The following is a 25,891-nucleotide window of genomic DNA, read 5'->3' as shown; positions in this document are numbered from 1 at the left end:
TAACAGAAGTATTGGGAGCATAAGCTTTCGTGGGTAAGAACCTCACTTTTTCAGATTCCATTACTTGCATCTGAAGAAGTGAGGTTCTTACCCACGAAAGCTTATGCTCCCAATACTTCTGTTAGTCTTAAAGGTGCCACAGGACCCTCTGTTGCTTTTTACAGATTCAGACTAACACGGCTACCCCTCTGATACAATGACCTGAGTTCAGGGTCAGCCTAAGAACTTGTGGTGCCCTACATGAGAATAACTGTAGTACCCTAGGTAAGCTCAGGAAGGAGAATTTATAGCAGCGAGCTTATTAACCAAAGAAGTTTTTCAGGACTTCACTTAAAGGAAAGATGCTGAAACATATCCTTCTCTGTTACACTGGCAACAGAGCAGTGATTAATGGCACTGATGGGCAAACAAAGGAAGGCAGAGGTCTAGAACACTGCTCCTTGTGATTAAAAATACGCAGCAACTGATTTACATTTAAGAAGAGGAGAGCAGTGACTTTTTGTCTGTTGATGCACAAGCCCCCACTGCACACTAGTTTTGACCCCTTTGACCACTCATTTAAGAGGCATCAAAAGCCAGCCTGGCTCATGTTCTGACTCTCAGAAGCCATAATCCACAGCTGGCAAGACTGCGTCTGTTACAGACAGAAAATAAAATTCCCTTTACAATAAAATCGAAAACATTCCTGCTCCCTGATTGCAAAACAAATTCAAACATAAATATAGGCCAACCCAAGGTCCTTCCTCAGGCTCAATGTCTCACTGAAGTCAGTGAGAGTTTTGCTTGCGCAAACACTGGGTAAGGTGGAATTCACCCTCACCACTTAACCCCCACTCTCTTTACCTTAGGTTCAGCTGATTAATAGGGCCTTACAAAGGCCCTCTGCTATGGAGTGACTTTCACCCTTCAGGATTTGTCCTATAAATAATAAAGTAACAAGGATTGTTGGGGATTTTTAGCACCTTCTCCTTTTTTATAACAGATTTTCTGTTACTGCTAACTCCTGCTATAATACACCTCAAAGCTGTCTCAAGGTCCATAGAAGTCAATAGCATTGATTTCAATGGCCTTTGGATCAGGGCCTTTGTCCTTTGGCAGGTGCTCCAGCCCTCAGGCAAGGGTAGGACAAAAGACATAGGGGTATGAGCCACAACTAACAAGTGTAATAACTACATGTGCATGGAGATGAATACACATTATTGGCACATTCATTTAAACAGAAAGAGTGCCTGGGAATCCATTTAGACCAATACATTACAATGGGTTTTCACCAACAGATCATTTTAATATGGTAATCATCAGAGTTTTCATTATCAATCCATCAGTTTTAATGTTGTTTTTTTAATTTTACAGGTGGTAGCCACTACCTAAGCGATTTAAACCCCACACTGTATGGCAATTAGTGCCTGAACTTGACCGGCTGCTTTGTGGTAGCATCAAAAGGAGTTGCTCTTATGCATCCTTGATTTCCCCTAGAGCCTCTCAGACATTTCTGAAAAATCACGTTAATCTTTTTTAGTTATTTTGTTATTAATTTTCAGGTTGTTTATCAGCACTAGAGGTAAAGAGCCAGTTTATCCTCTCATTTACACCAGTTCAGATCAGCATCACTTTATTGATTTCAATTATGTCACTCTTACTTGACACCGGTGCATTGACCCTGGCACAAGTGGAAGGAGAATCAAGCCCATTATCCCTATTTTGGCATGGATCTCTGGTTTCCACCAACACGTGTCAATTAATTCGGTTCTGATATATATATATATATATATATGTATATATATATATATATATATATGTATATATATATATATATATTTCTTTATAGAAAATAAATAAATAATAATCTGCTTATATGTATATAAACACACAAATATAAATACGTAACATATGTGTATGTATTAGAAATATATGCACACACATTGTTATGTATTTTCTATATATAATTTTGCTGCTATCATTATCCCATGAGATTTACTCCTTCACTCTGTCTTTTGTCTCGACATGGCATTTATCGCTGTGCTATCTAGGCACCACACTGCAGCAAGCCTTTTTTTTTTTTTTTTTCAAAAGGAGCAGTGACAGTAGAATCTCTTGGACATTTGATCTCATTGTGAATATCCTAATGGTATCCCACATTATTTCCTTGTAACATTATTGACATATATCATCACTGTATATAAACAGACAAAATGATTTCATAGTACATACAGTACCTTAAAAGAAACCATCCAATCACTGGTGCCCATTTTTGAACATTTTAGTGCAGCACTTAAATTCTGTGAGTGTTGATTGGCTAGGAGAAAAAGCTGCTCCCTCACAGAAGCCAATGGGGAAAAAAGAATACATGGAATGACCCATTACCACATTTTCTGTAGGGGAAATCAGTTGTTCTAGTCAGATAAATCAAACTGAATTAAAATCAAATGGACCTTGAAAGGCCACAGTTAAGAAAACAAATCTTGATTTGTGTAATTAAAATGAGATACCCTTCAACTTTTGTTTATTACACAAGAGTCATCTCATCACTCTCAATGCAGGTGCAGACTCACTTGCTCACATGATGCCTCTTTTGTTGTTCAGATGCATTCTAAGCTTTTTCCTATTTAATTTTAATGCCATTTTTAGGAAAAATATATTAAGCCTTTTCCCAACCTGCAATCACAAGGAAACATTTTCTAGTTTGCACGTGTCAGTCTGTTGTGTTAAAAAAAAAAACACCAACAAAAAAAACCCTTTTTTATTGTGTTTCATTGATAAGGTAGAAGGATTGCGTTTTAATGTCCGTTAGAGACCAATAATGGAACAGGGCAGTGAAAAGCAGAGACCTGGTTGCTCTTTGTGAGGTTTTTTTGTGTTTGTTTGGGGTGGAGGGTTACCTTTTCCGGAGCTGGGAACTGCAGATGATTTACTTCCAAGGGTGTGATCAAAGGAACTGTCTGAAAACCATCTTCATTGGATGGTGGTTTGCTGTTCTTGTCACTCAAATTACTCCCCAGCTTCACCATTCTTGGACCTCACTTTCCAGACCTAAAACAAATCAAGATGACTGATGTTACAAGGGGATGGGGATGGGCGAAGGGGAAAGGAGATGGAGAAGAGGATTCTGTCTGACACTGCTCTATTGAATTCTGCATATCAGTCATTGCTCATTTGGGCTTTTTTACTGGATTGCTAGAGACAAAGCATATCAAATCTGGAACAACTTCACTTTAAGGTACATTAAACAAATAAAAACTGCTCAAAAGGCCCAAAGTGAGTCCAAATAAAAACCTCTCACAATCCCACTAACACCGCAAATATTGTTGCAGATCAGGACCGCGTTGCAAAAAGCCCTCGCACACGGGCCAAATGCATCCCTGCTGTAAATCCACTGATGCCTATGGACTTCTACCAGGGATAAACTTGGCCCAATATTTGTTTCATCACGTATATTGTTGGTGTCTGGAGCTATGAAAATCCTTGTTAGCAGACAACATAAAAAGTGCACAGAAAAGAATGCTGCTGAAACTGGCATGTTTCCCCTAGTCCTGTGGTTAATCAGATGATGGGGCTGCTATTACAGGCTGGAGGCTGCTCTCCTATAGGCTATTTTTGTTTAAAGAAGACAAAATATGAATATGAGAATGGGTTTCTGATTTTCAATACACCCCCCCCGCCCAAGCTTGAGCCCCTGTCAGAGCGGGACAGACACCCCCCAAACTGTGGCACAATGCAACTCAGGCTGAGCTCTCATTGTCTGCTGTTGGTGGTGAAGCTATACAGGCACACCGGGGATGTTGTACAACACACACACACAACACACACCAGCAACAAACACCTCCCCTCCCCCATAGCCACAAATCTCCCTGTACTTACTGCAAACCACGCTTTATTGGGGAGGATCGGGCCGAGTTGTGCAGGACTGGGCTTTTCCCAGCGCAGGAAGGTGGTGCTGAAGGGACAGCGCTTCGGTCTGCAGACGCCTGGCTCCAAACGCTACTGACGGCGAAGCGGGGAGTGGAGTGCTGAGAGCAGCGCCAGCCTGCAGCGCGCGCGCACACACACAAATACTAGGGTAGCAGCTTCCATGTGGAATCTGGCACCACCTGCTGTTTCAGTGCATGGCCACAAGTGCTGCAGAAAAAAATCCGCTGGAGTCATATAGGGCAGCCGGGAAAGCGCTTACCCACCACTGCCACCTGGAGCCTGCTCAGGGAACGAGAGGAGAGGTTTTAGATACAAGCCCTAGCAACGATTCCAGCTTGTGCCCTGATGCTGCGCGGCGGTACCTAAGCCCGGAAACTGCTGTTTGTGCAACTGTGATTTCATGTATTGGACGCCAACAATAAGGAGTTTTCCTAGACAGGGCCAAATCCTGCAGCCCTCACTCCAGACTTAATTAGGGGAAACTTCTATTGGCTCCAATTAGTAAAACTTGAGTGGAGATTGCAGGATTTAGCCCCCTAAAGAAACCAGAAAGGGACTAGTGCTGGGATGAAACGCCTCTCACTTCCTAGTGCTTGGGTCGAATCCAGTCAGGACTGGAACTGAGTGAAAGTTATAACGATCGCTGGCCTTTTGGTTGAACCTTTTGTGAAATGAGATGATGGGAGGTCTCATTCAGTTTCTATATTGCATAACCACCACCTCATTTGGTACTAACAGGCACAAAGGCTAAGAACTGACTGAGCTCAGACACTGAACTCTATCTATCTACATTTCAAATACACCCATCACCACAATATTTAGAGCATAAGAAGTGGCCTTTGTAGGATAGGGCTGAAGCACTTTGCTTAGGAGCAGAGAGTAACATGGGGCAATCTAACCCTGTTACTGGACATGCCCTATCTGATTGATTATAAATATAAAGCTTTGTCTCTAGGGCTCTCAATCTGGCATCTTTTACAAGTACTAAATTTACTTCTAAAAGATGTGAACTGTTTGTGTAGCGAAGGCCTTTTGGAGCCCAGTTGTGATAAGGCTGTTAAGTGACACCTTGGCACAGGCAAGACAAAGTCTTTCATTACAGTTCTGTGAGTTCATTCCAAGTGCTAAGTATGGCTGTTGAGTGCAAGAAGCCCTGAGGGAGGAATTATTATAGACAAGGCTGTTAGTATTATCTATTATTAAGGTGCCCAACACTTCCCATCATAAGAGCCTGTTTTCAGTTGCTTATAACTTTACCAAACTTCAACTGTTTTGGCTGAAATTTTCCATGCAGGGTGTCTGCTTCCGGCTGAATAATTTTTTGTATTGTATTCTAGTTTATTTTAATTTTGGTTTCTGAGAAACATGCAAGGGAAAATACATTATTTTGCCCATGGTGAAAAATTCTGGCCTCCTTTACGTCAAAAAGTTGTAATGCCCCTATGCTTTGGAGCAGGGACTTGACATTTGACAGGGGGTGGCCTTCGTGTCCAAACTGTGCCTTTTGCTGTCCCTGTGAAAAAAAAATCACCCAACTATGACAAAAAAAAGTTTTTGAAAAATTATAATTCACACATTTTCTGTCGACACTTCTTGGATTTTAGCAGCTAAATTCCTAGAGGATTCCATCCACACTGGGCATGCTCAAGCCTAGGGCTAAGCAGGACTTTCCTTGCAAGTGTATCTCTGGGGGGCTGCAAGGCTTGCTGGGTCCAGACACCTTCCCTGAGAGTAGGGAGCCTGTCTCACCTGTGCTATCAATGATTTCCCCCCGCCCCCGCCCCCTGCCCAGCTGAGCCCAGGACTGCCTGATTTAAATACAGAGAAGACAAGAGCCAGAACTGTTGGGGAGATGGCAAGAGTAGATTGGAACAGGGAGACTGAGACTGGAGGCTGAGGTGGGAGAGGGAAATTGGGGCTGGCTGGGCAAGGACACTTGGACTGGGAGCTGGGGAAGGAAATATGGAGGGAAACTGGGAGCCAGTAGATGGGGAAAGACTGAGATCAGATGAAGAGCTTTGGGGAGATTGGAACTGGTTGGGCAAAGAGACAGACTGGGAATCAGTGAGGCAGGGGGAAGGAGATGAGTGGGGATCTGATGAAGAACTAGAATGCAGGGGAAAAACTGGGATTAGCTGGACTAAGAGATTGGGACAAGGAGCTGGGGTGGAGGAGGAAGAAAGGCACAAACCCTGAGATTAGGTGAAGAGCCTAGAGAAGGAGATTGGGACAGGGAGCCAGTGGGGTCAGGGAACAGGGGCCAGGAGGGATCCAACTGGAGGCCAACAGAGAGAGAAAAATTGGATGAAAAGCCAGGAAGGGACAAATGGGACTGGCTGGGCAAGGAGACTGGGACAAAGAGCTGGAGGGCTGGTTAGGGCAACTGGGAAGGAATCTGGGACTGGAAAGCTGTGGGGAGATTGAGATTGAGGCAGAGAGTATGTAGGGGAGAGACTAAGACTTGTTGAGCAAGGAGGTGCAGACAAGGATGAGTAGTCCAAGGAGTGAAGACTGGGGCCAGCTAGGTGAAGAGACTGGGATGAGGAGTGGTGAAGAGAGAGGATTGGAACAGAGACCAGGTTGGAGGGGAGTGGGCAGAAAAGGGAATGCTTGGGAGGAAAGGAGAGAAGATCGATGCCCACTACAGCACTCTGCTTTCCAGATGCTGAAATGAAATCCAAATTCCTGAATCTCACTATTCTTCTGCTGTTAGCAAATACCTGTGAAACCCAGTGGCAATGTCCCATTTGCATCTAGTTCTGGTCCACACAGAGGATGACAACCTAGTACTGCTATCAGCCACTCAAGAGTCAGAAGTCTATGTGGTGGATCTAAAGGTTCCAAACCTGCTGATGGCCCACGTGGCAGTCAATAAGATGCCACATGATGGAATTTCTGTTTTTCTCAGTTTGCTTTTATTAAAGGAAAAACAAAACAACAACAACAAACAGGAAACTATGCACACATAACCCTACATTAAATAACATTATTAAGGTTGCAAAGTTAAGCACTCATTAGTCAGGGTCCACCAAATTCACGGCTGTGAAAATTGCATCATATACTGTGAAATCTGGTCTCCAGCCGTGGAGGCAGAGTAGAGAGTGGCAGGTGATGCCCAGGCAACCAGCTCTGAAGGCAGCGCCACCCACCAGCAGCGGAGAAGTAAGGGTGGCAATAACATGACCTCCTAATAGGCTTGCAACCCTGTTTTGGGGCCTAGCCCCTATTTTGAATAACGCTGAGGAGAAATCACACATATTTGGGGGTTGGTCATGGCATAAATAGCAAATGTTGCGGCTGTGTAACACATCCGTGAAATATGCTATTTATGCCGTGACCAACCTATGAAAATTGTGTGATTTCTCAGCAATTAGGTGGACCCCTACTCCTCAGTTAGAAAATGTCAGAATTAGGTTGTCTGTGCAACCCCAGTTCAGCCCTTTGTGCATATGCATTATGATGCAGTTTTAAATACATGATCATATCTGTTTTTTCCACAGGATGCCCACTTCATTCAGTGCACAAGATGGACCTGCTTTGGGGCTGAATCGGGGTTATGTAGTGAAGACTACTAGGGTCTGTGAGACCCCTCCATCTGTTGCAGAAGTTGGAAGGTGCATAGTGAATAAGGCAGATTGCAGGAAGAGAAGACAGTGAAATAAGTAAAGCAACTTGAATGCTTTCCTGGAGAACTGGATTCTATTCCTGTCGGTGCCACAGTGTTCCTGTGTGAATTTAGTTAAGTCACTTAAATCAAACTTTTCAGGGGCGGTTACTAACTGTATTTCCTTGCTTTCCTTGTGACTTTGGGCACTGATGTGCAGAAGTATTGAGAACTCACAGCTGCAGCTGAAGTCTGTGGGAGCTGTGCTTCAAACATATGAAGTGTTATATAATGCTCTAAGTATTTTGAAAAATCAGATCCTAGGGTGTCTCAAATTAGATACCCAAAATTTGAATATTTTTTTCCTTAATCTCTCTGCACCTCACCCCATCTGTAAAATGAGGATAATACCACCTTCTCCTCTTACAGGCATTTTGTGAAGATAAACTGTTTGTGAAGCACTCAGATACGATAGTGATAAGTACCGCTGACAAGCCCATGAGAAAGTTAATAATTTTGTCTTCAGAACATGGTTTAAATAGTGTGCATGAACAAGGCATGGGGCAAAAGGAAAAAAAATCTCTCATGCTGAGAGATTATGCCCTTTTGACCTAGTAATAAGAGTTATACTTTTTAAAAAGAAATTGGCCATTTCTTTTCCTTAATTTTGAATTCATGTTAAATCCTGACTATTTTACATATCTGGGCTTGATCCAAAGCCCACTGAAATTTTTCTCCAGACCTGAACGTATAAGAAGATACCTTGTATCTCATTATATTACTAAAGATGCTTAGTGTAATTATCTGCTGCTGAGTACACATTGGAAATATACAGCTCCTCTACCAGCGAGTCACTCCACATACTCAAGTGAATGGTTATAAAACAATGTAATCACTTTGTGTCAACTTTTGTGCACTTCTACTATGAGAAGCAATTCCTTTAAAATGGCATCATGGCTTTCCATGTTTAGTGTGTGTCAGTGATTTCCAGATAAGAGTACTATGAAGCAAACAGATGTTTTTCTAACTTCCAAGCTTGCAAATTCACCCTGTGATCTCAAAGTCAAACCTCTCTTTCAAATATATCCAGGGCCGCCCAGAGGATTCAGGGGGCCTGGGGCAAAGCAATTTTGGGGGCCCCTTCCATAAAAAAAAGTTGCAATACTATAGTAACATGTATTTGGAAATGTAAAAAATAATCAATGAAATACATTCAAAAATTAATTTTTAATAATTTGAAAATACACGAAAATACATTATTTAAAAATATTAAATGCTTTAATGGTATGTATACATTTGCAATTACATAATGGGCTGTCGCTGGGTGATGGTTGGTGCCAACGGGCTGTTGCTGTCTGGGGGTGGCCCTGCTGTTGCCCAGGGCAGCATGGGGAGCTGGGCTCAGGTTGGGGGGGTGCCTGGCTCACAGGGACTGGGCTCAGAGCTGGGGGTCAGGGATGTGGGGGGATGAGGTCGGGAGGTGCCCAGCTCAGAGGGGCTGGGGTCTGAGCTGGGGGTCAGGGGTGCCCAGCTCAGAGGGGCTGGGCTTAGAGCTGGGGGTCAGGGCTGTGGGGGGAGTTGGGTCAGGGGGTGTCCGGCTCAGAGGGGCTGTGGGGGGAGATCAGGGGGGTGTCCGGCTCAGAGGGGCTTACCATGCTGCTTACTCCTGCCTCCCCCCTCTCCTGGAGCCTCAGCGCACTGTGTCCAGGAGCCAGGGCCGGCTCTAGGCACCAGCAAAACAAGCTGGTGCTTGGGGCGGCACATTTTTAGGGGCAGCATTCTGGCGCGGGCCATGCCGCCCCTAAAAATGTGCCCCGGCCGCCCTAACTCACCTCCACTGCTGCTGCTCGCGCGCCGCTGCTCGCCCTCCCTCCCAGGCTCTCAAACCCGGGAGGAAGGGGGAGATCCCAAGCGGCAGCAGCACGCGAAACAGCTGATTCGTGCACCGCGGCCACTCGGGATCTCCCCCTCCCTCCCGGGTTTGAGAGCCTGGGAGGGAGAGGGAGCAGCGGCGCGTGAATCAGCTGTTTCGCGCACTATGGCCACTCAGAATCTCCCAGGTTTGAGAGCCTGGGAGGGAGGGAGAGACCCCGAGTGGCCGCGGCGCACGCGCTGCTTCTCCCTCTCCCTCTCCCTCTCTCCCTCCCTCCTAGGCTTGAGAGCCTGGGGGGAGGAGGCAGGGCTGGGGATTTGGGGAAGGGGCGGAGTTGAGGCGGGGCTGGGGGTGGGGTAAGAAAAAAACGGGGTGGGGGGCGGCCAAAATTGTTTTTGCTTGGGGCAGCAAAACTCCTGGAGCCGGCCCTGCCAGGAGCGGCCCTGGACAGTGCTGCAGTAGCATGGCTCCATTGGACCTGAGCTCCCACCGCTCGGCCCGGAGCTCGGAGTCCCGCCCCCTTACCACGTGGCTCTGAGCGGGAGGAGCTCAGGCCACATGGCTGCAGTGCTGTCCAGGGCGACTCCTGGACGTGGCGCGCTGAGGCACCGGGGGAATAGGGGAAAGCGGGGGGGGGGGAGAGCCTCCGACATTCTCATGGGGGCCCTTGCGGGGCCCGGGGCAAATTGCCCCACTTGCCCCCCCCTCTGGGCAGCCCTGAATATATCAGCATAGGTGAGGGAACTAGGGTATGGCAAAACCCCCTGTCTTGAAGTGGTTTCTATCATATACAGGGTTTACAGTTTGGTTCAATGGCTCTCAGCACCCCCACTATATAAAGTGTTCCAGCACCACTGTATATCAACACCAGCAAAGATCCTGCAAGCCAAATTATGTGCTCAGTGACACCTGAGCATCCCCACTGCCTTCAAATGATGTCTTTAGTGACATTTGTGAATATCTATGCCTTTCAAATTGTGCCTTCAGCACCACCTCTGCAAACCCATTGAGACTGTGCTTGTGCTATGAAGAATACAGATACAAAAATGGAACCTGCTTACTCGGCATATTGACCCTTTTTATATATTCAGACATTTTAGTATTAAAATATTTTTCCTGATTGTTACTCCCGTCAGGGCCAACACAGATAAGGGGCAGCACACTGTACTCCACTCCTTCTTGTGCATTTACCAATAGTATTGTTTATTAAATTCCATGAAGTTATACCTTGCAATATCATAGGTAACTGACTGGAACTAAATAAAGAATTATGTTGAGGATACATGAGACAGAATAGAACCCCTCATTCTGCCTTAGCTCTCCAGGACTGGCAGGTGTAAAAACATTTTTGTCACTAAAAATAAGTAGGTATGGTTGTGAATATACACAGGGAATGCATCTAATGAAATTCCGCAGTGCCATCATCTGAAAAATGTGGCAACCTGATAAAGGGAAATTGCAGAATTTCCTCCACAAGACAGAGGAAATCTCTGTGGCTACTTTAGAAAGTGTAAAAGCCTCATTTTCATTTGAAAATGTTTCTTTGAAAATCGGCAACTCTGATCTTCACAAATAGATATGAAATGGCAGTAATAAGCTTATAAAACTGGGTGCTTCATAGAAAATTGACATTTTCAAGCTGTCAGCAAGATCCAAAGAGAGAGACACCATTAAGGCAGTGTAAGGGAAAGCGAACTGAAAACAACAAAGCAAACAGTAACTTACAGATTTTACTACAGAGTGAATACAATGTCTAACATTTCTACCCACACAAAGCAGATCAATGATTGGCAATAAGAGAAAGCAGCAATATGATCAACAGGAAATTCCATGGGTACACAAGACAATTCTTCCTTCAACAGAAAATGTGCCCCTTTTTATTCCTTTAATAAGAGACCCAGAGTCTATTGTTTTCTATTTCCAGCTAAACAAATCAGAATAGAATTACTGCTTTCATTACCAGTTAACACTAAGGAAGCCTAAGATTTGTAACTGGGTCTCAGATGTAGCATTTCACTACATTTTTAATTTCTGCAACTTGTCAACAAGTTTGTGATAGCTACAAAATAGCCCAACTTCTACACAGTTTAAGAATCCCAAGATATAAATCATTCTACTCTCAATCTCCATCTTCCCCCATGGTCTATGATATATTAATGTTTAAGCACATTTTCTCTTTCATTAAATATATTTCATGCACAAATGCAATTTCTTCACAGTTGTGCGCACTACTTTATGTAGCAACATTATTTCCATCAAATATACATTGGAAATTTGGGAGCACAAGAGACCAATGGAAGAGTTTGGAGGTGTGTGGACAGGCAACAGGAATTCCTGAGAGGGAAAGGAAAAACCACTGTAGCACTCTGAAAGCTGAAGAACCACAATTCTGTATGCCTAGAATAGTATCTTGAAAATGTAGAGCAACTTCAGACAAACCAGAACATGACAGTTCATAGGGAAAAATGAGACCATTCTCTGAATTATTAGTTTTGCTTCTAAATCATCCACACAGAATAATTTTGAAAGGGATTCAAGAGGCTAAGTGAAACAAGGTGAGAAGTACAGAACTTCTGGAGGCAGAATAGACCAAATGTATCCCTTCTCTGTTCTGATTTCACTGAAGTCAACAGATTTATGCCAGGTATGAAATTGGCCCTCTATCTGAAATAAGTGGTAATTCAGCATGTAAACAAAATAATAATCCCAGAATAGTTGAATGTTTCTGCTAAAATGATCTCATCGACCACAGATGTTATAGGTGGAAAAAGCTTTGCTAAAAGATAGTTCCCTATTGCACATTTCCCAGTGTTTTGTCCAGTCTAGTGTAACCATCCCAATTGATGGGGCTTCTACCATTTTCCTTGGGAGCTTGTTCCACAGCCTACTTGGTTTTATAGTCAGGGAAGATTTACCTTGTAATTAGTTTAAGGGACCCCACTAGTTTTTAAATGCAGTGTAACAATTAAAGTAAAAAGTAAATATACGTGTTTTTAAGTAAGGCTTATCTATGGAGCATTTCATCCAGCATGCAAAATTACAGCAACAGTGCTGACTTCTTGTCACACACACAATGACACCAAGGAAAAACACAAAGCAGAAATAAAAGCCATTTTAAATGTTCATTTATTATTAACTTTAAAATATAGATGACAACATTCTGGAGAAGCAGCAGCATTTCTCAGTGCTTTGATGAACCTTTGAGCAACAGTTCTGTTCTTATAATCTCTCTCCATTATTTGTCTGTACAACAATGCCAAATATGCGGTAATTTCCACACTTTCATAGTTAAAATAATTTATTCTCATCATGAACACCAATAACATGCACAAATCAGCCATGTTCATAATCAACCCAGCAACATCCACTGTTGAGCAAAACCACTTATTTTACTCAGACACACTTAGCGCAATACAACAGAGCATCTCATTGACATGCCACATACACTGTGGAAGAAGCAAAAGGGTCCAGTTCTAAGAAGCGCTGAAATCAATAGGAGGTGAAAGCACTCAGAATTTCTTAGGCCTCAGGAGGCACTCTGCATCTCTCAGGATCAAGGCATAATAATTCCCTTTTCCTCAGAGGTGTCCTTATCTTTTGCCACTGCCAAATGAAAATGTAAACATATGTATTGATTTTTACAGGCTACAATGGCAGTAGTAAAACTGTCATACATGCATTGTCTTCATCAGATCTAATCCCCATGGCACTGTCACCAACTGATTAGTGATTGCTTGTGAATACTTATGGAAAAATCTCACTGGGTTTAATGCTGTTCCAGAGATTTTTCTCTTTTCCCCAGAATATAAGGTTCCATAGCAAAACCTATTCTGCTCAGCAAATCAAGGCAATGCTGTCTTGGTTACTGTGCAACCAGTATCCTATCATCATAGTTACATAAATACTTATGCAACTACAATACTAGCCAAAATACAAACTTTGTTTATGTCATTGCAAATATATTTATAAGAACTATAAATAGTTGGATCCTGTTTTCTTTCATACTTACAGGACCTACCCATACACAAAAAATTACATACACTACTAAATCAGCTTTAAGCCACCTCCGAAAGGAGCAACAAAACTCAATCGCCTGCTAAACTAGAGGTCATACAAAATGTACTGGAAACCTTGAGGATATACTTAAAAGTTAAAACAGGGAGGTTGCCAACCGGAGGTTTCCCTAAATGCATGGTTCACTGTATATCGGGGTCAGCAACGTTCGGCACACGGCTCGCTAGGGTAAGCACCCTGGCGGGCCGGGCCAGTTTTATTTACCTGCTGATGCGGCAGGTTTGGCTGATTGTGGCCCCCACGGTTCACCGTCCCGGGCCAATGGGGGCAGCGAGAAGCGGCGTGGGCGAGGGATGTGCTGGCCACAGCTTCTCACTGCCCCCATTGGCCCGGGACGGTGAACCACGGCCAGTGGGGGCCACAATCGGCCAAACCTGCCGCGTCAGCAGGTAAATAAAACTGGCCCGGCCCGCCAGGGTGCTTACCCTGGCGAGCCGCGTGCCGAACGTTGCCGACCCCTGCTGTATATTAATGTCCAGTGTAGTTGAGAATCACCTTGATTTTCTAATCAAGCTCTGCCTAAGATCGCAAGCTCTGCTCACAGTCCTAAAGTCTGCTCAAAATCCCATAACAGCTGAATGCTTCTGCTGAAATAATCAGCAAACAGCTAACAATGTTAATTTTTAATTAACATCATTATTGCTAAGTGTTAATATCCTGACTGGGTTTCAGGCTGTAGAATCATGTATGGAGGTTCAGAGGAATCCTGCTGACTGACCCTAGTAGCTAGAACAGACATGTACCATTAACTTCACTCAGGAATGCAAAAGACTGATCCATTGCTCTGTAACTATTGTAATCATTTGCACTAGTATAAATTGAATGCAAAGGGGTACCTGCTCAGACCAACCCCTGAATTTACCATCTTAAAACAAATTGCTAACTTTTACAAAGCATCAAGCTTCTCAATACACAAATATGGATAATTACCCAAAATTTCATATATCACCTTGCACTGCGCACGCGCCAGTCTAGATTTCTTATTAAAAAGTCAAAGTAACTGATTTGTAGTTTGAAAACTGAAAAATACTATTCCTACCCAGAAACAAGAAGATGAAATGGCATTTGCTTCTCTTTTCTGGGGGAATTGTTAAGGGATCTCAGGGGAGGGTCATTTGATTTCTGAACTCTGATCTGCTGCCCTGAGGTTTCACTGTTTATTCCTTGTTCCTTTTAATGAATCTATTTTAAATAATTTATTTCTTGTGGGTGGCAACTCTTTTTTCTTATTGAAGATGTCATTTGCCTGGTTCACATGGGTATGTTATTACTCAACACAATACACATTCTCTCATCTACAGTTTACGTTTAGCACTTCAAATTAAGAAACATAAAATACTATAACTGGAATATTGTTCACTGTGCTTTAGGTGTTTGAGTTGATGTTCATGGTGTGGATTTCACATTGCATTGGGTCTACATACTGGAGTTGATTCTTCTTTAAACCTGTTTTTCAGAAGTTTAACTCCTTTGATTTCAGTAGAATTACTCCTGTTTACACCAGTGTATTTGAAATCAGGTCACTAGTGTCAGAAGCTAGACTTCATTACTGCTCCGATACTCGGCCATATTCAGCACTGCCTTGCAATCCCTTTGTGCTAGCCAAGCTGACACAAAGAGGCTGTAGAACAAGCACAAAGTGCTCCAGAGAATACCCTCAGTGCAAGGGTGCTCTACACCCACATACCACCCTGGGCATAATGGGCATTCTGGAGTGATCTGGGAGTAGAGTGGAAGCAGAGCACAGGCATGCCAGAGGTAGAGAGGCCATAGCCAACATGAACCCAGGCTGTTTAGTGTCACTGTAAAGACCCACAGAAGCCACACTAAAACTGGTATATAATACTGGGTGCTAAACTAGCTCATCCCAACAGCCCCTGAATAGGGCAGGTTCAAACTACCGTCCCCCGGTCCCTGAATTGACACCTGTGCCAGCAAAAGGCTCGATCTGTCTCACTGGGCCTGATTCTCCCTAACCATGCACCTTGTGTAGTCATTTACCCGTGTGCACAGTGAGTGCAATATGGGGATAACAATGGCAGCTATTTACACCCACTTCAGGCAGGTATAAATGACTACACAAAGTGCAAAATAATGAAGAATCAGATCCATTGTTATGTAGTGTCATTTCTTCCTTTTAAAGTCAATTGAGCACAGCTGTGGAGAGTGAAGCCTATATTTATTATCCAAAGAACATGAATAGCATGGGCATTCTTCCTTCACATTACCAGGCTAATATATTTCTCTCCTCCCCAAGAAAGACCAATCATAAACGTGAAAGAGTGGTTTAATCTCCAGGACCCATTCAGTCTGTGCCACTAAGGATGCTAACTGTTAGTAGTAGTTTACTCAGAAATAACCTCAACTCTAGAGCTCACAATCTGGGATTTATTTACATTAAAGAAGCTTCATACAGCTTTTCATATTATCAGAACTGCAGACATAGAATGACCAACTCATAAACAATAAAAAAAAAATTCTGACCCTACATGTCTATTAAGCAAATAGAGAGACAAGATGGGTGAGATAATATCTTTTATTGGACCAACTTCTGTTGGTGAGAGAGGAAAGATTCAAGCTCTGTGTAAACTCAAAAGCTTGCCTCAGTCACCAACAGAAGTTGGTCCAATAAAAGGTATTACCTCACCAACCTTGTCTCTCTAATATCCTGGGATCGACACAGCTACAACACCACTGCATAATTAGCAAATATCAAGGGACTTACAAACTTTTACTCTTCCTGAAAAAATGATCATGTGCTTATCCGAATATTTTTCTTTCCCCAAGCTGAAATGTCAACTATTTTGAGTAACATTAAATTATTATTATAAAACAAATCACTGTTCATAATGAGAACTTTAATGCCAGAGTACTCAATCAAAAAGGTACAGTCTAGTTATTTACTTGCAGTTTATCATTAGGAAAACTGAGCTTAAACCCTCCCAAGTGCTTTGCTGCTTGATGATACAACCACTAGCATGTTATTAAAGCTCCATGCTGCTGAAATTCTAGTCATTATATCTGCAAATGCTGAGACATTTTGAAATGAAAAACTGTTCTTTCATAAGAACAAGAAAGGTCTAAGAATGACAGATAAATGTTTTATCTATAGAGAGGAAATACACACACAGAAAAATTATTTTTGCAATCTCCTTGTTCCATTTACCCAATTCACCAATTAAAAAGGCTTCACCAGTCAATCAAAACTTCAAGTTTAAGATTCTATAACACAAGAAAATCACCTCATGTTACTATTAAGGGCACCCAGATAAACAATAAATTTTGATTATGAAACTATCATTATGTGCCTGATGATGAATGATGAGGCAGAGAGGATTCACCTGGATTCTTATTTGAAATAATTGCTGAGATTCGTGTATTAATGGATGAATGAACAGAAGGGTGATTGTACGTTATTTTAATATAATATAATAAAAATATTTAAATCAATTGAATGAAAGTGGTTCATTCATTTTAGGCAGAGATATCTTGTATGAAATTTTATTTTACTAAACAGTAAACGTTTGTTAACAATTCTGACAAGCTGCTGATTATAAAACATATATTCATAATATAATTAACATAAAATATTACTATTCTTTTGAATGCAAACCATCACTATGTTCATTAAAAAGCCTGCAAAAATTAGCAATGACTAAGTGATATATTATGCTTAATAAGGATTTCAACAAAACAATACTCTGTAACTGAAAAGTTTAATTGAACCCATATTAAAATGTAGCTCTCAAGCTAAAATGCTAGACAGACAAACTATATACTCTGATCCAACGCTCACTGAAATCATTGTCAGTCTTTTCATTAATGTCAGATGGATATTAGATCAGATCTAAAATGAACACTAATTTAATGCAACACGTGAAACTGGATCTTCATTTATTTCTTTGCTACACCCATCCAAAGATGGACTCATCCTAAAGAAAAAAAGATGACAAAACTGAAGCAATTTCTTTTAATATAAAAATATGTGAAACAGTTAGATTAGTTTTATAGTACATGACAAAGGCTAAAGGCTTTATTCAGATTCCTTTAATTTACACTTGAGAATTCTAAAAATGTTGCAGTTCAATAAAGAGACTTATCACATACATATTGGTTCTGATCCCTAGCCACATTAAGTCTCATTTGCAATGCTCCAGCAGCACAAAGCAGATTTAAATATGGTTTAAGTGGTCTGCTGAGGTCTCCCCTGGTATTAAAATCCTCCAGTGCTATATAACTAGCATAGCTGTCACTATACTTCACTCTTTCACAGCCCCCAAACTAGGGGTTGTGTTTGGGGAAACATAGCATGGCCAGAGTGCAGCTATGCTCCTGTAATCATTGGCTACTGGAATGGCCCCTTGAAGCTATTACAGACAGATGCAAATTAGAACAACTCTGAGGCTGCTCAAAGCTGCAGCACAGCCAAATTGACCTCTGGGCATTCCCGGGATTAAGAATGGATTATTAGAGGGGTGTAGTGATATGGATAAAGTCATTGTGCACCCCGTCCAATCAGATCCCGCACTACACAGAGCTAGATCAGACCAACAGTCTAGTCCACTGTATTTAGAATTATATCTATTTAACTGATGGCCCGAATATTCTGACTAAAACAAACATACATCTTTATATGACACTGCACTTATGTTATTCAAAATACTGATACTACATACTATGGCATTTGATAATGTTTAACTTTTATATTTATATACCAGGTAATTCCTTGGAGAGACAACTCATATTAATTTAGTGAGCCTAAATATGTAAAACAAAATAATTCCAAAATGTCTACAATTCTGGCTTCTGCACTTCAATTATCTATTTACAAATATGTGCTTCAGCGGATCTTTAAAAAGTACAATGACCCATATTTATGAAACATGTTATAGCTAACTCTTTATCGGTGCACAAAAGAGAAAGAGCTCAATGAAACCTTTCCCATGCTCCTGCACAGGGGCATGTATAAACAGCATCAGAGAGCTGTAAGCACCACCAGCAAACTAGAAGTCCCAGAGAGGGTTTGAGCAGAATGGGTCACAGCCATTGACACACACACACACACACACACACTGGCAGAAATGAACCAGGCAGTAAAAGGTATAGCAAGAGCTGTTTCCCAGTCTTTCAGAGGTATAAAGCACTGCTGTTGATGGTGGCTGATGCTCGTACTCCTCTTCCCAACCATGGTTTAGACCCTTAAAAGCCATATTTGAGCTTTATATTTAATAGACTACAGTATTTTATAAAGATGTCATACTTTTGTATCTTTTAACAATAGCTTTATGCATATATTTTTGATTTTACTAAACACTTATTTTGCCATTTGAACTTGCTTGGCATTTAACTGACTACTTACTCTGTCCATGCAGGAAGCCTCATTCTGTGAGCTTTGGTTCACATCACTGCCTGTGGAAGAATACAATGTGTAGGCACAGGGACACCATTTTCATTTGTACTGTATCTGATTTTGATTGCTAGTTTTCCACTGAAGAAATACGTAGTATTAAAACTTCAAAAGACTTTCATCTTTCAATAAAACTATCCACAGAGATATGCAAGGTTAATTTGTTGGTTGTATTAATCTAGTTTAAAAAATTGTAAAGCAAAACTGAAGCTAGTTGATTCAGAGTTGTTATTTCAATGTATATTTGCTATTTGTTTAATGAAAAATTTAGATCAATAGTAGACACATCACCTTGAGGCAATATTGTGCAAAATCTGCTAGTTTAAAAGGAGGTATTAGGGTAAAGGAATTTCAGCTAAATGTGGCTTAATGAGAATCACAATTAAAGCTTAAGAAAAACAAGTTGCAGTTAGGACTGAGGATAGCATAAAGTTTGTTTCAGTGGATGCAAATTATACCTAAAGATAAATGATGTTCTCTAATCCCGGATGATAAAAGAGACAGGCAACTGAAAACACAGGTGAGAAGTAAACAGCCCATATCCATTCATTCCTGAAATAAACACAAGCCTCTTGGGAAAGCTCACAGCACCACCCCCTTCACAAATGGAAGACTAAATTAGCAGCCATAATTTTAAAAGGCTCCAACTCCAACAAGATCTTTCTCTAACATATGACTGCCTCCCAAAGCTCTACTACATGCTCAATTTCTCCTTCTCCCTGGTTATGTAATACATCTTTTAAAAAAAATTAAACTAGGGAAGTTATTTTTCTTGTATAAGTACCAAATCCTTCAGCCCAAATAAGGGCTGTGCAAATGAACACCCACAATGATTCAGGTGAGAAAGGAGGGACAAGGTGTGGAAAAGCTATGTATGGGGTCCACAGCTTTCACATGCTAAGGAGCACAACTTTACGTTGGCCTCGATGGCAAGTCTACAGAAGATGGAGCTATCACAGACATGGCCAGTGGAACAACAATAAATATCTTCCAAACCCCCTCCCACAGAAAGGGAATGCAAAGGCTTGAAAAGAGGATTCTATGCCTGACCTCTGTTGAACTCCCATATTCAATGCCCACTTACATGTGTTTGCAAAGAGGAGACACAGTGGGCATAAGTCAAATACAATCCTAAAGTTGTATATTTATTGTGTACATTACATTAATGCAAACAAGTAAGCAGACACATCAATAAGTCTTATCACATAAATGGTAAGGCAGCATTTTATATTGAGTACAGTCCTATGGAAGCATTTTGGAACCATATATGTGTAAAATTCATATAGATAAAATATACAAAGGTTTACTAACAGAAGCCACTAACAATGGCTTACAACTATTTTAATATATACCCTGTCTTCACAACATGAGAAAAACTTCTATTAATACTAATGTGAGCTAAGCAGACACACTGAGAGAATATGCCACTTTTAATTTAACTGATAATATTTAATGGATTGATAAATTCTCTTTCCTAAAACTAATCAAATTGACAAGCTGGAAATTCCAATTTTGTTTGTAAGCATATACTGTATTGCCTTAAATTGTAGTAACAGCTACAACAATTCTAATTGAAGTTGCATCTATTCAGTGTGTCAGCTTTAATTCCTGTGTCATTTTCCACTAATGAAATAGCTGTGGTCAGGCCACAACTTGAGGATGAATGTTGTTAGTTATGTTAAATTAGGTTACAATTCACATTTGTGGGAGCTAATTTACTTATGAGTTACGTGGAGTCAAACTATTTCCAATTTTATACTGCAGGTGAAAAAAATTATTCATCTTCAAGTATTTCCCTTAACTAGTACAGGCATCTGTGAACAATAGTTTCATTACATATTTTACATGGTCAGAAAAATGTGCAGACTCCACTCGCTTTTACATTCATGTTTTTCATATTGTACTGTGTAGTAAAGAGCTACTGCCACCACCCCCTTCCAATTACACACACTTACTACAAGACTCTCAATGGAACCAGAGGGAAGTTCAAACACAGGTAACAATGACCAAGTATGCAATAAAATCCATAATTTGTGAGTTGTGAAAGCATGTCACCCAAAAGTAACAATTTAATGGACCCCAAATCTGGAGCTCTTAAGTCAATGAATATGTATTAAGAACCTATTTGTATTCTCTAATGTAATATGTTATTGGTTCATTACCTACCTTCAGTATTAAACTGACTGCAAGTCAACAGTCTGCCTCTAAACTTTTCATTTTCTTCAAGCATTTTTGAAATTACTTTCAACACTCCATGAAAGACTTCAGACTAAAAATAAAGGAAGAACATTCTCAATGAACAGTGTCAAAAAGTTTGTTTTTAAAATCTCCTCTTAAGTAGGATTTTGAATTTTCCAGTGTTGAACATTCAAGTGTAGTCAATCTGCTTTGTTTGCAACTCTAGTAATTGACTAGATGTATGAACATAAACCACATTTATTTTACAAGTCTAAAATCAGTGTTTGGATTATTCCTCTGTATTTTTCATTCACCCTTTCTTCCCTGGATCTCTCATTACCCAGCACCTGTGATCCTGTCCTTCCAGAGGAGAAGAACTGGATGTGACTCCCTCTGGGGCCATTAAAGTCTCTTCAGGGTCAGTTAGAAGAGGAATACATGAGAGAGATGCAAGATGATCCTTTTTATAATAGATGGAGATATACCTATCTCATAGATAATGGAAGGGACCTTGAAAAGTTCATTGAGGCCAGTCCCTTGTCTTCACTAGCAGGACCAAGTATTGTCCCTGACAGTTGTGTGTGTGTGTGTTTTTTGGGGTTTTTTTTTTTTGTCCTAGATCCCTAAATGGCCCCCTCAAGGATTGAGCTCACAACCCTGTGTTTAGCAGGCCAATGCTCAAACCACTAAGCTATCCCTCCCCCCGTTCCCGAGCAGGGGTCAAGCACATTCCCTTCCAGTCCCTTGCCTGCAGTACAATTTAGACCTAGCACTCAGATTCCAGCATGGCAATGACCTGACCTGTTCTGATATATCAATATTAATTACTTTTATGTTATCTACTGACCTTTTCAGTTGAAAAATGTACAAAATTCCCTCTGTAACTGGCACATTTCAAACTGGCATAATAACAAATACCAAAACTGAAGCACTAACAAATTCAGATATGCTAACACATCAAAAATAGGAGATTACAGGATCTAAATTGCTATAACATGCTAAAGTTATGGTGATATTTGGACCAGGCATTGTGACACTGGTTTAAATCTAGTAATTCCTTCTTCATCAAGCTTCAGTGCTAAAATATAAAAATACATTCCTTGTTCTTCTTGGAGACGACTTAATGAACTAGAAGAGACAGTGTAGCAAGTGTTAGCTTCACCTCTGAAGTCAGTTGTTTTCTCCTTGTTTTAAATCATGTATCGGTGACATTACTGTATTATATTATAGCTGGTTATTTGTACCTCACATATGGTAAATCTCATGAGTTACCATTTAAAAAAAATGTGTCTTTTTAACTTCAAGCATTGGGTGAACTAGTCAACAATACCAGAAATACATTTGTGACACAGAATGTAATTTTGTATTTCTACTAATATAATATTAATAGCCAAATGTTGCTCTCGCTTATCTGTTCCCTAAGCAACCCCTTTACCTAAAATATATAAGTAGGGACAGAATTTGGGTCCATGGGCAGCGAGTTCTATGGGCCCAGGCACCACAGGCCTCGGCCCCGCCTTCCGTCCTCGAGCTCCCCCCCCATCCCACGGGCCATTTAAAATGTCCCGGGGCCCCCACTTACCACCAGCAGCACTGAGCAGCTTCCTACTTGCTCGCTCCATGGAGCTGTCAGCAACCTCCCTGTGACCCCCGGGGCAGGGTGGGTGTGTCCCACCCCAAGCACCTCTGCAGCCAATAGGAAGCTGCGGGGGCAATGCCTGGGGGTAGCAGCACACAGAAGCCCCCTGGCCCACAGAGGAGCCTCAGATAAGCATCGCACTCCCCACCCCTTCCCCTCCATCCCCAAACCTCCCTCCCAGAGCCTGCACCCCCTCCCTCTATACCCCCTTCCTCCCCCAAACTCCCTCCCAAAGCCTTAGGCAGGATTGGGGGTGGAGTTGGGGGGGGGGGGGGCAGGCTCTGGGTATTCTGGGCACCACCAAAATTCCTACAAACCTGCTGCCCTGGGCTGGGTCAGGGTCATTTAAATCAAAGGAACTACTGGTGCTCAAGTTAAGTACATGCTTAAGTGCTTTCCTGGACTGGGGCCAGAATTCTCAGTTCTTGCAGATTTAAACTCTAAATCTAAAGGGGTGAAGATAATGCTATTTTTCATTCCTACAAGTGAAACTTCCTGTAAGATTAGAGTATTGTTTCATCCTTTTGCATCTCTCACACCTACTCTTTCTTACACACACATATACAGTGCAAACAGGAGTTCATCTTCTAAAATGCTAACGCTTTCATTCATTTTAGTCCCATATTTTATACCTTTTCCTTTTTCCGTTTTATTACTTTATTAACAACTTTAGAAGTGAAAGGGAATCCAAACTTATCAGCCTGATTCATTTGAAGACCACCTAAAAGAAAAATTAAAATTAAAGAGCTTGAATGTATCAAACTAGGGAGGATTCTCCATCCTTCTATGTTAAACAGTATTATTCATATTAGGCACTGGCAGACTTTGATATCACATAATTCTGATTATCATCTTGTTTTTTCTTCCGTTACAATTATTAGCATCCGATATCTCAAACTGCTTAAGAAAAAGCTTAATACTCTATAACAATTGAAAGTGTAGACAGGCATTGAGGTGACATACCATGGGTTTCTAGTTCTCATTTTTCTTGATAATATCCACTAAAATCCTGTTTGAGCTGAAGTGAAGATGGTAATCAGTACTGTGATACTGAAGTCTGATATCTTGCTTGCTCCTAGTACTAAAACTATTTTGGCAGACCAGTACAAATATATTCAATGAAGATTTCACCTTGGTAATCAACCTAATTTGAGCTTTCTCACAAATTCTATTAACTGCTCTTACTGGTGATAAGTGATAGTAAATAATAGACTAGATAATAAACTAGTAGAACTGTTGTCTTTATTTCTGAAATACAAAGTAATGGATAATCTGGATCTATCATCCTTAAAGGTTCTTAAATTTTTTTTACAAGGACATTGTAAAACTTCCTAGGGTTAACAGTTCTGTAAAATTAAGAAACAGCCTCCCAGTTCTCCCCAGAATCTCCCTCAAGGCCCAGGCTCTCATCGTGGGAGCTGAGACAAGTTCTCAGTTTTCATTCCAATTTATTTTGTGCAGCAAAACTGATCTTTTTAGTAACACACCAGGAAAAGTTTTTTTTAAAAAGTGATTAAAGGGACACCTATCCCCATCTCATTTGGGCCCAGACACAAAGAAAAATATCACTGAGACATGCATGGATGTGAGTTTGAGTATTCCAACGGCACTATTCCATCTAGGGTCTACCAGGCAAAGTCGGAGAGGATCCAGGAGCTGAAGACAGATCACACCAACTCCTAGGGATGGATTTCAGTGACTCTGGTCCCTGTTCTGCTGGGTGAGGAATGTGGAAGGCTGAACAGTGAGAGGACAAACCTGCCTTCACCCCTGACGGGGCGGGAGCTTCGCCATTCACCAGTGCACGGGGTCTGGAGCAAAAGCCCTTTTGGGGTTTGTCACTTTCGGTTCACCTGCCAAGAACGTTATTCTCCCTCCCACCCCCCAGCACCAAGTTTTGTTGCTCCTGGCGCAGGGTGAGGGTCCCTCAGTGCGTGTGGAAGGGCCGGGCGGTTACCAGCCACGCAACGGGGTGGGGGACACTGGCACCTCCCGACTCAGCCAAAGAGCCAGAGGCGATGACCCTCATCGCCACGTAACTCGAGGGGCCAACCCACAGGCACACGGGGCAGCGCCGACTGGGCACTGCGCTCAGCCCGTCCCTTCTCCAGCGTGGCGCGTACCGTATCGCTGGCTGGCGGGGGGCGCGAGGGCAGGGCTGCCGGGTGTCTGCGCGCTGCCGCCGGCTCTGCTCTGTGTGCATCGCAGCCCCGGCCCCCTCTCCCGGAGACTGGGGGCTCCCCCTGCCTGGCCACCCTGGCTCGGTCCCTGGGCGGCAGCACACGACTCAGCTCCCCTCGGACCGGTGCCAGGCGGGATTGGGCACCTAGGGCTTCCGCGACCTTCCCTGGAAACCGCACCCGCCTCGCCCCTCAGCCCCACGCAAGGCGCCCCCCGCCTCCGGCTCAAACCGGAAGTAGAGGACATATCTCTGTCTACGACACCGGAAGCGGCGGCCTTCTCCTCACGGCGCCTGTGGCCGCCGCCATATTGGATCACGGAGCCGCAGCGGTGGGTGCCGAAGCTGTTCACGTAAACTATTCGCATGCGCTCCCGGCCAGAACGGGGCTTCATCCTCGAGGGATACTGTGGCGGGGGCGCTCGCTCTTCTAACACACGGCTCGGGGCAGCTCTAGGCCAAACCAACCGAGGAGAGTGGGCGAGAGACCGTTGGGGGAGAGTGATCCGCTTGGAAGAGCCCACTGGATTTGGGAGGGAGACCTGTTTGGGAGAGCCCACTAGGATTGGGAGAGAGAGACCATTGGGATGGCGGGGGGAGGCCGCGGGACTGACTCGTTTAGAAGAACCCATTAGGAATTGCGGGGGGGGGGCGGGAAGGAAGAACACTGGGAGTGGTAGTGTCCCCTTCAGAGGGGGAAGCTGGAATTCTGGGGAGTCCATTAGAAATTGAGGGATGCCCCTGAGAAAGCCCATTCACATGGGTGGGGAGAGGCAGGGTAGCTATATTGTGCACTTACCTGTGGTCTACAGCTGCTTCCTGCGCTGAGCCAGGTCTCAGCTCTGTGTCCTGCAGTAGGACATGGTGAACTGGAGTCTGTATTGTGGGGACTGGACAATCAATCAGCTTATCAAGTGCATACAGGACTCAATTCCAAGTTCTGTGCTATGGCTTGCAGATTCGCAAGACAATAAACCATTTTCTTAACTGTATGTGGGTAACAAGTGTGTAGGTCATGATTCAACAGG

General features: G+C 42.5%; 2 protein-coding genes across 6 annotated transcripts in view; both read right to left on the bottom strand.

Moving 5' to 3' along the window:
- The window catches only part of NSG2 (neuronal vesicle trafficking associated 2), a 132,345-nt gene that overhangs the window by 39,301 nt on the left and 67,153 nt on the right, over positions 1 to 25,891 (bottom strand). Inside the window, exons 1-2 of one of the 2 annotated variants that reach the window (XM_005298069.5) lie at positions 3,859 to 4,111; positions 2,880 to 3,030 (exon numbers count right to left, since the gene is read on the bottom strand). In XM_005298069.5, coding sequence (XP_005298126.1) covers positions 2,880 to 3,008 — 129 coding nt within the window. In that variant the 5' untranslated portion in view covers positions 3,009 to 3,030; positions 3,859 to 4,111. Of the gene's footprint in view, positions 1 to 2,879; positions 3,031 to 3,858; positions 4,112 to 25,891 lie in introns of those variants that run through there. The other variant, XM_042850841.2, reaches the window with a different exon arrangement.
- C8H5orf47 (chromosome 8 C5orf47 homolog) lies at positions 3,996 to 25,652 on the bottom strand. Of its 4 annotated transcripts, XM_065554949.1 has the most exons (5): positions 24,808 to 25,648; positions 23,317 to 23,405; positions 21,034 to 21,136; positions 18,820 to 18,869; positions 11,103 to 12,989 (listed from the first exon to the last, which is right to left on the bottom strand). In XM_065554949.1, the coding sequence occupies exons 1-5, from the start codon at positions 25,616 to 25,618 to the stop codon at positions 12,906 to 12,908; spliced, it is 1,137 nt and encodes a 378-aa protein (XP_065411021.1). In that variant the 5' UTR covers positions 25,619 to 25,648; the 3' UTR covers positions 11,103 to 12,905. The 4 variants fall into 4 exon arrangements, with proteins under 4 accessions (XP_065411023.1, XP_065411021.1, XP_065411022.1 ...); XM_065554951.1 differs by lacking the exons at positions 11,103 to 12,989; positions 18,820 to 18,869 and adding an exon at positions 3,996 to 4,116 and having other exon boundaries at positions 24,808 to 25,652; XM_065554950.1 differs by lacking the exon at positions 18,820 to 18,869 and having other exon boundaries at positions 24,808 to 25,650.

This window comes from Chrysemys picta, chromosome 8, assembly GCF_011386835.1.
Source record: "Chrysemys picta bellii isolate R12L10 chromosome 8, ASM1138683v2, whole genome shotgun sequence".
NCBI lineage: Eukaryota > Metazoa > Chordata > Testudines > Emydidae > Chrysemys > Chrysemys picta.
Note: the sequence above shows the minus strand (reverse complement) of the source record. Positions and strands in the feature narration are given on the sequence as shown.

Excerpts from the sequence above, each read along its gene's own strand:
- C8H5orf47 (XM_065554949.1), bottom strand. The coding sequence starts at position 25,618 with ATGGGCTTTCTCAGGGGCATCCCTCAATTTCTAATGGACTCCCCAGAA. Across the intron at positions 23,406-24,807 it reads CCCCGCCAGCCAGCGATACG|GTGGTCTTCAAATGAATCAG; the intron begins GTACGCGCCACG and ends TTTTTCTTTTAG. Across the intron at positions 18,870-21,033 it reads CAGTCAGTTTAATACTGAAG|GCAGTGATGTGAACCAAAGC; the intron begins GTAGGTAATGAA and ends ATTCTTCCACAG.